General features: G+C 38.4%; 1 protein-coding gene across 4 annotated transcripts in view; it reads left to right on the forward strand.

Annotated features, from left to right (window-relative positions):
* The window catches only part of KIF27 (kinesin family member 27), an 84,976-nt gene that overhangs the window by 14,959 nt on the left and 57,710 nt on the right, over positions 1 to 12,307 (forward strand). For 3 of the 4 annotated variants that reach the window (XM_055312011.1, XM_055312013.1, XM_055312012.1), the window contains exons 5-6: positions 1,718 to 2,676; positions 9,279 to 9,422. In XM_055312011.1, coding sequence (XP_055167986.1) covers positions 1,718 to 2,676; positions 9,279 to 9,422 — 1,103 coding nt within the window. The remainder of the gene's footprint in view (positions 1 to 1,717; positions 2,677 to 9,278; positions 9,423 to 12,307) is intronic. The other variant, XM_055312014.1, reaches the window with a different exon arrangement.

Below are 12,307 nucleotides of genomic sequence, written 5' to 3' on the forward strand. Positions count from 1 at the left end.
TAGAAAGAAAGCACACATCGTAGTTTATGTTTTTAATAGATAATTTAGTAAAGTTTATCTTTTCAGGCCAATTTTTTGAACTTCTGTATTGTATAAAATGTAATTATTGAATGTTTTTTATCTTTTGTTAAGAAAATACAAAAATAACATGTTTATTGTAAAATAAATAATGCAGAAATATACACCATAACTCCTGATAAACTTCGTAACTAATATCAATTCTGCAAAAGTTTTGGAAAGATGCACAATTTGTCTTACGACATATTGCCATGTGTCTTATATAATGTTCTACTCACAACCCAGATGTATTTGTTTGACATATTTATTTAGTTCCTCTGTGTGAAGCAGTGGTTGGTATCCAACCTGGATGCTGCACAATTAGTTTCACCGTTGAAGCTTTTTACGAAATATTGATAGCTAGGCCCTACTTTTCAGAAATTCTGATGAATTTGTCTGGGATGGTGCCTGGGCATTGGTACTTTCTCTTTTATAAAGCTTCCAGATAATTTGCAGATGGGTTTGAGGACCATAGATAGTGCTAAGCCATAGCCTAACAAAAATTTACGAAAGTTATCCTTTGATTTATAGTTACATTGTTATATTTTATAATAGATTGTATTGTAGCATTACCTGTTTGTAGTATAGGTACTTTAGAACTTAAATATACTAGGTTGTTTAAAAAAGGTGTCATGTTGGAAATAATGAAAGCAAAATGATTATTTTTCAAGAAAACAGTGACATAACAGGATCTGACTGAAGAGGAAACATGACACTGTAATTCAAGTACAGACTCAGGAGCTTTACTGTTCTGATTCAAATCCTAAATCCACCTATTTTGTTTTGAAGTGTTTGGATAAAAATAAATCATGTGGGTAGTAAGCTTTGGTTTATTTTTGGTTCTTATTCTGTTCTTGAAATAGAAACTTTGCCTTTTTTGAATTGCCATCATATTTGTTTACCTTGTACTCTGCTATTATGTAGGGCAGACCTGTTTTTAAAATGAATAACCAATTTTATTTATACTGAGATTTGTCATTTATCATTAGTTATGACCACACAATACTAAAAACCTTAAACCTAAGGATGGCTTGAATATTAACAAAACTCAAAGACACTAATTTCTTTTAATTAATCTACTACTGATTAATTCTTTTGAATTATATATTTAACCTATTTTTTAAAATAAGTTTTTTAGACTCTACAAGTCAAAATACTGGAATAAAGAGTTTTTCTTTTGTCAGTCATCTTAAAGAATTGAGTGTGACTCCAAATAAACCAGATATATATATTACTTCTTTCAGAATATAAATATCCAAATGAGTGCTATTAAAATAGTTCCTTTGGGAAATCATCTAAAATTATGTAATGATTTAGCTGATGTTACTATTGTTTGAAATGCTGTTGATTTTTTTAAAGATTTTATTTATTCATTCATGAGGGACACACAGAGAGAGAGAGGCAGAGACACAGGCAGAAGGAGAAGCAGGTTCTATGCAGGGAGCCTGATGTGGGACTCAATCCTGGGACTCCAGGATCACACCCTGGGCTGAAGGCAGGTGCTAAATCGCTAAGCCACCCAGGGATCCCGAAATACTATTGATTTTTTAAAAAAAGATTTTCTTAGCTTTTGCAGTTTATCAAATAGTAACTGTTGTGGGGGTAATTTAACTATACTGGGTTTTGATTAAAATTTGGTTTAAAAACTTGCTGTTTTAAGTGATTGTTGGGGCCAAAGAATGCCAGGTGGAGAGTGCAGATGAAGTGATGAGTCTCCTGGAGATGGGGAATGCAGCCAGGCACACAGGTACCACCCAAATGAACGAGCACTCCAGTAGATCACATGCAATTTTTACAATCAGCATTTGTCAAGTGGAGAAAAACATCGAGGCAGCTAAAGACGGATCGTGGTATTCCCGTCGGCAGATTGTTTCAAAGTTCCATTTTGTGGACTTGGCTGGCTCAGAAAGAGTAACCAAAACAGGGAATACTGGTGAACGGTTCAAAGAATCCATTCAGATCAACAGTGGGTTGCTGGCATTAGGAAATGTAATCAGCGCTCTGGGCGACCCCCGTAGGAAGAGTTCACATATTCCATATAGAGATGCTAAAATTACCCGGCTTCTGAAAGATTCCCTGGGAGGCAGTGCCAAGACTGTCATGATCACTTGTGTCAGCCCATCTTCCTCAGATTTCGATGAGTCCTTAAATTCCCTCAAATATGCCAACAGAGCACGCAATATTAGAAACAAACCCACCTTAAACTTCAGCCCTGAATCAGACCGAATGGACGAAATGGAATTTGAAATCAAGTTGCTTCGAGAAGCTTTGCAAAGCCAACAGGCTAGCATCGGCCAAGCCTGCCAGACCCATCAAGAGGGGACTCCTGATAAAAATAGGATCCATTCTCTAGAGGAGCAAGTAGCTCAGCTACAAGGAGAGTGTCTGAGTTACCAGAATTGTATAGAGGAAGCCTTTACCTTCCTGGTGGACTTAAAGGATGCTGTCAGATTGAACCCAAAGCAGCAACATAAATTACAGGAATGGTTTAACATGATGCAGGAGGTCAGGAAGGCGGTTTTCACCTCCTTCACCAGGAGCCATGGCATCGGCAGCCTGGAGGACGGGCCTCCACACATCACGGTTCTCCAGCTGAAGCGGGAGCTTAAGAAATGCCAGGTACGTGGACACCTTTTATTAGTGACTTGGTTAAGGACTCATTTTGTCTGGGCAACGGTCATTTGGCAATTTCAGAAGTTTTTAAGAAGGATTGTGTGGAAAATCTCCTTTGCCTTTGCTCAGTGTCATCTTCCCTTTTTCTATTGCTTGGTCCTCCTAATTCATACCCTTCTCAGCTTCCTTCTCTTTTCCCATTTTAACTTGTTATTTTATGAAGCAGAATCTTGCAGACCAGCTCATTAAAGGATGAAGAGAAACACAACTTCAGGGACAAAACAAAATTGTTCTTTAGTGTGTCTTTATCCCTCTTTGGGTCAGTGGTTCTTTTTTTTTTTTTTTTTAAGATTTTATTTATTTACTTATGAGAGACACAGAGAGAGAGGCAGAGACATAGGTAGAGAGAGAAGCAGACTCCCTGCAGGGAGCCCGATGTGGGACTCGATCCTAAGACTCCAGGATCATGCCCTGGGCTGAAGGCAGACGTTCAGCTGCTGAGCCACCCAGGCGTCCCGGGTCAGTGGTTCTTGAAGGAAAAAAACAAACAAACACAACTATCCCTTGAGTGTGGAATGTTGATTTTTTAAAAGATTTTATTTATTTATTCATGAGAGAGACAGAGAGGCAGAGACAGGCAGAGGGAGAAGCAGGCTCCTGTGGGACTCAATCCCAGGACCCCAAAATCCCACCTTGAGCCAAAGGCAGATGCTCAACCACTCAGCCACCCAGGCGGCCCTGGATTGTTGATTTTTTTAAACAAACAAATCATATTTAACAGTATGTCAGGGACGTAGGTATATACATGTATTCATATTAGATAAACATAGATTGAGTTCAGAATTAACGTTTCTCACTTTTCATTAAAAAAAAGTGAAGATTTTGTATCACTGGGGAAATCGTGGAAAACAAGATATACATAGTTCTCCTTACATGGAGTTTGCATTCTATCGGGCAAATGGATGTTCTGCCAGTTTTTGAAAATAGGAAAACGTATCATTAAAAACATAGCTTTCTAGTTAGAAATCTTTCCTCAATCCCTTTTTATATGTATTAGAAACCTCTATTATAGCAGTTTTTTTTTTTCAAGAGGTTTCTTAATGTTTTTAAAATTGAGGTCCCCTAAAGAGCTTCTGTTTATGGGGATTGTATCTATCGAAAGTTACCATATTAGAATTAGGACAGAAAAATTTAAACTATTAATTGCCTCAAAACTAACAATAATAACCCAATTACATGTTAAATAAAGACTTTTTTTTCATGAAAAATAACTATTTTCCAAAAACAAAAGAAGTTTAATAAGAGTGAAATTGTTTTACATTTTGTCTGGCTTAATAGAAGACAGGTACTATATGTTGGCAAGTGAACTTCAATAAAAAGAAATTTAAAAAATGTAAAAAAACAACAAAAAAAGAAGACAGGTAGATTTTCATATCTGCTTCACCATTCAATTTTTGCAATGATGTTGTTTTAGTTGAAGTACATGAAGAAAATCCAGCCTCATATAGATTTGTAGGTGGAAAAGAAGAGGCTTTTTTCAGATAATTATGGATATTCTTCTTTGGTATTACCAAAACCCAACCAGTAGAGATTTCCTAAAGGTTACTTGCAATGTGGAGTTTGAAACTATTTTTGTTAATATTAATATCTATACCTCAAAAATCACTGATCTTTATTTTGTACTTTGAATGGATATTTCATTCACTTGATTTTGAATTGTCATTTATTGGTCATTTGGAAAATATTTGTTTACTGAATTATGTTGATCTTCCAAATGTTGACACATTTCATTACATAGTATCAAATGATTACATTCACTAATCTTCCCCACTGATCCTACCAGCAAAGTCTTTTAAGTATTGGAAGCTGTCACACTTAGGGTAGCAGAAATGTTTTCCAAAATTCTAATTTTTGCATGAAACTTGAATTTTATCATTTGCAACAAATATTGTTCTTTTCCTTCTAATTTTAATTTTTTTAAAGATTTTATTTATTCATGAAAGACACGGAGAGAGAGGCAGAGACACAAGCAGAGGGAGAAGCAGGCTCTCCACAGGGAGCCCAATGTGGGACTCGATCCCAGGACTCCAGGATTACGCCCTGGGCTGAAGGCAGATGCCCAACTGCTGAGCCACCCAGGCATCCCTAATTTTCATTTTTGAGAAAATGTTTGTCACAAGGTGTGAGTAACCAAAGTTGATCTGTCATATTTTAGAATAAAAATATTTCCCTGTGAACAATGTGGGTAGTTCAGCTTGCAACTCACACAGCTGCACAAAATTGTTTCCGACAGATAAACATCACTCTTCATTAGACAGCAGAGCTACTTTTGGAATACCTTCCATTTTGTTACATGGAATCCTAAAATGTACTTATAGGTTGAGGTAAAAATAATAATAATTTTTATTGACTCATCAAGATATTCTTAAGTGAAACTAGCATTTATTTGTTTTGTTAGTGACTGGCAGTAAGGAATACAATGACTACTTATGCAGTCTGGTGACACTTCTTTTATTTGTGCTAGGAGTCAGTAGTTTTACACACCCTTATGTACCATCAGTGCAAATGTCAACATGGTAAACAGGGCAAATGTTGTGTTAGTATTTTTAGGAAAACAGTTTTGATCTCTTGGATGCCATGAAAGGACCAGAGGGACACAGCGAAAGGGTCTTTACTGAATACACTATGAGGACTGTTGCTCTATCTCAAAGCTTCTGATATTTAAATATAAGCATTTAAAGTAATACTTCTAAAATCATGTTTTGTTTTGTTTTTTAAAGCAGTTACTCTGCCCTACCTTCTTTGTAGATAGTGCGGGACTGGCCCTTGCTCCTTGGTATAAGAAATTGGCAGAACAGGACGTATAGTTGATCCGAAGCTTGAACTTTGGAATGGTGTAGGAGTTGGGAGAGGACGAACTTTTCTCTTCCTGCCTCTAAGTGGCTGAAAGTAGAAGCCTATAAAATCCCCTGGTTAGATGAGGGGTGGCTAGTAACTTTTTCTCTCCATCTGTTGGAAACTCCGAATTAAACTTGCTCTAGATGATGTATTTCTAGATAAAGACTTCCCAAAGATATTAACAGTCTTGGTGAAAAAGGGGGCCGTGATCAGATGGATTTTGAGAATGCTAGCTAGATTGTTAAAATCCCAAGACTTCTCAGAACTTTGAAAGTGCTGGTGTATGTTATTAATCTCAAAGTGAGAGATATAAGTTTCAATATTTCTTAATTTTAAAAAATAGATTCCTTTTTTCGGGGGTGGGGGGTTCTGCAATCTTGCAGGACTAGTAATCTTGGCTACCACTATGTAGCAAATAGAGAAATGGCAGCTATCATTCCTCACTCTGTATGTCTCTTTAAAAAGTTGTTTCTTGGGATCCTTGGGTGGCGCAGCGGCTTAGCGCCTGCCTTTGGCCCAGGGCGCGATCCTGGAGTCCTGGGATCGAGTCCCACGTCGGGCTCCCGGCATGGAGCCTGCTTCTCCCTCTGCCTATGTCTCTGCCTCTCTCTCTGTGTATGTGACTATCATAAATAAATTTTAAAAAATTAAAAAAAAATAAATAAAAAAATAAAAAAGTTGTTTCTTAAATTTCCTTTTCTGTGAGTGACAGAATAACATGATAGTTAAGAACATGGGTACCAAACCCCCACGATTTGAATCCTGACTCCTCTGCTTACTCACTTTGTGACCTTGGGCAAATACTTAACCTCTCTGTTTCAGTTTCCCCATTTGTAAAATAGAAACAATATGAAGCACTTTGTAGGATTGTTGTGAAGATTATTAAAGCACTAGTTCCCATAAAACGATGAGAGGCTTACTCCCTGGTTGGGAGTAAGCCTCCATAAATGTCAGCTCACTATTATCTCCTCTCACTTATTTTTCACCTGCCTGGGTTGAGGTTATGTAGCAGTGGCAGCTACATGATTGGACTTAGTAGTTGTACAGAGGACCCCCCCCCCCCCCCATGCCAGGGGTTCCCATGAAGGCTGCCTGGTAAACTCTGTGCAGGGAGACAGAAAGTCTGTGCAGGGAGAGGCATGGACGTTCTCTTTGCTTGGACCTGCTTCCTGAGCCTATTACACAAGCAGGTGAGTACTTTAAAAAAGACTCTTAGCCAAGATGATATTGTGGGCCATCTTGCAGGTAGAATTACTGCCAGATTGTTGCTAGGGAAATAAGTGTCACTTTGAAGTTACCATCTTCTCCTTTTTAGATGCTCTCAGGTAGTGTTGTAATCCTTGGTTTTTACCATTTGTCAATTATTGGAACACTCTGTCTCCTAATAAATGTCTCTGAAAGGACTTTGTTGCCTTTTGAATATAAGAACCATATGTGAACATGAGTTTACTCAACAGTTAAACACTTTTAAGTAAATAGTAAATAATACAGCTGTAGGGTTTTTTCTTTAAGATTTTAAAAATTTATTTGAAAGACACAGGGGGGTGGTGAGAGAGAGAGAGAGAGAGAAAGGCAGAGACAGAAGCAGGCTTCATGCAAGAAGCCTGATGTGTGGGACTCGATCCTGGGACTCCAGGATCATGCCTTGAGCCAAAGGCAGACACTCAACCGCTGAGGCACCCAGGCATCCCATACAGCTATAGTTTATAAATCTGTAAAAATAGTTGAATATGCCATACTAGGAGACAAATCACATTTAAAAAAATTATTTTAGGGACACCTGGGTGGCTCAGTGGTTGAGCATCTGCCTTGGGCCCAGCACATGATCCTGGGTTGGGGGATCAGGTCTCTCATCAGGCTCCCTGTGAGGAGCCTGCTTCTCCATCTTTCTATGTCTCTGCCTCTCTCTCTGTGTGTCTCTCATGAATAATCTTTAAAAAAAATTATAAAAAATTAAAAAAAATATTTTAGAGACAGAGGGAAGGAGAGAGAGCACAAGTGGGAGGGGCAGAGGGAGAGGGAGAGAGAATCTCCAGCATATTCCCTGCTGAGCATGGAGCCTGATGACACAGAGCTGTCTTAGGACCCTGAGATCATGACCTGAGCCAAAATCAAGAGTTGGATGCAACTCTTCCATGACTGGCCACCCAGATGCCCTGAGACAATTACATTTTAAGGTCAAATCAACAGTTATTTTTACCATAAGAGGATATTAGCCATCGTGAATTACAGTTATATCTTATTTTATGAAAGAAGTTGGGGTGCTTGGGTGGCTTAGTTAAGTGTCTGCCTTCAGCTCAGGTCATGATCTCTGATCCCAGGATTGAACCTGCATCAGGCTTCCTGTTCAGTGGGTAGCCTGCTTCGCTCTGACTCTCCCTCTGTCCCTCCCACTTGTTCTCATTCTCTCTCTCTCTCAAATAAATAAAATCTTAAAAAAAAAAAAAGTCACAAGTCATATAAACATATAGAGTCATAAGGCCCACCAGGGTCATGTGTCCTTTCCTTATTTGGTCATTTGAGGATCCCAAGCAGAGAAAAGAAGGGCCTTGCCCTAAGTGCCCTAAGGCTGTGACAAAATCAAGGCTGGTCCCAGGGCTCTCAGTTCAGGGACTCATCCACCCCTGTACCACTGCCTGAGAAGTCACGCACATACCCTGTTTTTGTGAATTATATCTTACGTGAAATGAACAGTTTTTTGTAAATCACCTACTTGTTCTTGTCTTTTCCTGTAGCTTAGTAGAAAGAGCATGAACTTTGGATTCACATAGGCCCTGGGGCAGAAGATTAGGAATTTGGTTTATCTACTGTGTCATCTTGGGGAGAGGTTTTAATCTCTTGGTTTCTTCATGAAAAAGAAACCCTGTCTATTCAATGAGATATGTTTAAAATATCAAGTCACTAGCATAAAATAGACTCTTGACAATGTTAAATTTCTTTTTATTTATTTAAGAATTGTTATAAAAGTATTATTTGCATATCCCAAGTTTATTTGAAAACAGGCATAATTCACCAGAAATTAAGAAAACTTTGTTTAATTATATTTTTATTTTTTTTTAAATTTATTTATTTATGATAGTCACAGAGAGAGAGAGAGAGAGAGAGAGGCAGAGAGAGAAGCAGGCTCCATGCACCGGAAGCCCGATATGGGATTCGATCCTGGGTCTCCAGGATCGCGCCCTGGGCCAAAGGCAGGCGCCAAACCGCTGCGCCACCCAGGGATCCCCTAATTATATTTTTAGATGTCTTCCAAATATCTCTGCATAATGAAAGTGCATAAAATTAGCAAATATTCTTTATTTTAAAATCCAAATACACTCTTAATTCTATAGGTCAGTTTGGAAAATGTGACCTCTTTGATTTTTAAAAATCCACATTAAAAATCTCATGGCAACTCTAGCAAACTTGTAAAAATCTTAGTGACTGTGCTCTAGAAACTGAGTAACTTTTTAATTTTAAAATTCAGGAAATAAAAACCAGGGAAAACTTTCTATCTTACTAATAATTAATTCTTAGGTTATAGCAATAATAGGTCCTCAACACTGTCTTTCCTATAAAGAGAACAGAAAAAAGTTGAAAGTGAATAGGATAAGAAAAATTTCATGAGACATCATCAAACCATCATTAAATCCCAGTTTTTGTGGTATTTTCTGGGCTGTCTTGAGTATTTTCCATGGTGAGTCTCTTGTGCTTTTTTTCCCTCCTCCCAGTGTGCGCTGGCTGCTGATGAAGTTGTATTTAATCAGAGAGAACTGGAGGTGAAGGAACTAAAGAATCAAGTGCAGATGATGGTCCAGGAAAACAAAGGCCATGTGGTATCTTTGAAAGAAGCACAGAAAGTGAATAGATTGCAGGTAGAGTTTCTTAACGTATCTAGTGCTGTAGATTTAGTTGAAATAGTACTTAACTGAACAGAATAGCATTTTAAATGATAATTGGGAGTATTTACAAACATAGATGTTGGTTTTTTTTTAAAGAATTTTTTTGACTTATTTTGTTTAAGATTTTATTTATTTATTTGAGAGAGAGAGAGAGCACATGTGCACACAAGCAGGGGAAGGGGCAGAGGGAGAAGCCGGTTCTCCAGCCAAAGGCAGACACTTAATCAACTGAGCCACCTAGGTGCCCCCACAAAAACAGGTTTCTTTTTTTTTTTTTTTCTCTTGAGAGATGGATAAGGGAACAGATCCTTTTTTTTTTAAAATTTTTATTTATTTTATGATAGCCACACAGAGAGAGAGAGGCAGAGACATAGGCAGAGGGAGAAGCAGGCTCCATGAACCGGGAGCCCGACGTGGGATTTGATCCCGGGTCTCCAGGATCATGCCCTGGGCCAAAGGCAGGTGCTAAACCGCTGTGCCACCCAGGGATCCCAAAAACAGGTTTCAATTGAAGTTTCAGGCAACTGAAAGTATTATTACAGGTTTTCTCCTAAATCAGTATGAGGAGAAAGCATTTTTATTGTTACCTTGATTTATCCTTCACAAATATGAAGAAACCAGGAACTTAATTTGCATATCACATTATGCTTACTTGTTCTCCATGTTTTTCCATTATGTTGTTCGTCAAGGTAACAGGCATTGTGATGTTGTTAAGAGTTGGAAGGTAAACACATACTTTAAAATGTATTAGATTATCCTTTCATATTCCATCAATGATTTACTCTTTAACTTTGGTTAAATCTTTCAACTTTTCAACTTAGCCTCCCTATTATTAAACCAAATATGCCTGCATGTAATGTAGTATGTCCCTAAATAATATACCCCCTGTCTGTGAACACCCCCCTCCATCTCCTGCACTCCCAAATTGTTAATTTCATTTAAAGGCTTTAGCCTCCTATCAGGGAGCAGCTACTGTCCCAAGGAATAACCTGATCCAGCACAAGTTAGATACTGATTTTGACATTTCATTTTTGTTTTCTTTTTTAACTCTTCCAATTCTAGAGTAATTTTAAAACATAAAACATATACAAAACAAAATGTACTGTTCAGTGACTTATCACAAAGAGAGCAGCTGGGTAACCACTACCACCAGGTCAAGAAATAATAAACACCTGAGTGGCTCAGTCTGTTGAGTCTGACTCTTGATTTTGGCTGGAGTTGTGATCTTGGCTTGTGGGACTAGAGATTCTCTCTCTCCCTCTGCCCTTCTCTTTCCATTCTGCTCACTCCCCGCCCCCCCACCAGGCCCCTTGGCATGGGCACTTTCTCTCTCTCTCTCTCTCTCTCTCTCTCTCTCTCTCAAATAAATGCCATAGGATTTTACTCATAGGTGGGATTTAGGAAACAGAACAAATGAACATAGGGGAAAAAGCAAGAGAGGCAAACCAAGAAACAGACTTTTAACTATAGAGAACAAACTGACAATTACCAGAGGGAAGATGGGTGGGAGAATGGGTGAAATAGGTGATGGGGATTGAGGAGGGCACTCGTGATGAACATCAGGTGTTGTAAGTGTTGAATCACTGTATTGTACACCTGAAACTAATATTATACTGTATGTTAACTAATGGAATTTAAATAAATGAAAGATAAATCTTAAAAAAAAAAACAGAAGAGGGATCCCTGGGTGGCGCAGCGGTTTAGCACCTGCCTTTGGCCCAGGGCGTGATCCTGGGGACCCAGGATCGAGTCCCACGTCGGGCTCCCGGTGCATGGAGCCTGCTTCTCCCTCTGCCTGTGTCTCTGCCTCTCTCTCTCTCTCTCTGTGACTATCATAAATAAATAAAAATAAAAAGTTTAAAAAAAAAAAAAACAGAAGAAATAGTAAACTGTCAGCTCCTCAGAAGTCCTGAGTTGGTCCTGCTCAGAGAGAATCACTTTCCTTACTTCATAGTAATGCTTTCCCTGTTTTGCTTTATGGTTTTACTATGTATCCCTGAACACTACAATTTACATTTTGGAATTTTTATATATTTCATCATTCAGTATATATATTCTCTTATGTATAGTTGCTTTTATTGAGTGTTTTTTTGTTCTGATTCATCCACAACGTGACTAGCTTATTTAGGCTTATAGCTATATAGGATTTCCTTGTATGAATATAGGATTTCATTATATGACTATATTGCAGTTGATTTTTCTATTCTTTTGATGGGCTTTTTCTTGGTGATGGACGTTTTGTTTTTTAAGATTTTATTTATTTGGGAGAGAGTGTGATGTGTGCATGCACAAGTTGAGGGGAGGGGCCAATGGAGAGAAGGAGAGAGAGAAAAAAAAAGATTAAGATTTTATTTATTTATTAATGAGAGACATACAGAGAGAGTGAGAGCAGCAGAGGGAGAAGCAGGCTCCATGCAGGGAGCCCGATGCGGGACTCAATCCTGGGACTCCAGGATCAGGCCCTGGGCTGAAGGCGGCGCTAAACCGCTGAGCCACCTGGGCTGCCAGGGAGAGAGTGCATCTTAAGCAGGCTCCACAATCAGCACAGAGCCTGACTTGGGGCTCAGTCTCACAACCCTGAGATCATGACCTGAGCCGGAATCAAGAGTCAGATGCTTTACCGACAGAGCCACTCAAGTGCCCCATCACATCTCTATTTTTACTTATTTTGGGGTTGTTATATCAGCAATTTAGAGGTATATTATAATCTCCTATTATGATTTTGGGTTTGTGCTATTTCTCCATGAAGTACTGACAGTTTTTGCATTATACATGTTGAAACTGTGTTATTAAGTACATAAAAATGCATGATTGTTTCATCATCTTGGTGAATTCACCTTTTTAATATTTTTTACTTC

Source organism: Nyctereutes procyonoides, unplaced genomic scaffold, assembly GCF_905146905.1.
Source record: "Nyctereutes procyonoides isolate TBG_1078 unplaced genomic scaffold, NYPRO_anot_genome, whole genome shotgun sequence".
Classification (NCBI taxonomy): domain Eukaryota; kingdom Metazoa; phylum Chordata; class Mammalia; order Carnivora; family Canidae; genus Nyctereutes; species Nyctereutes procyonoides.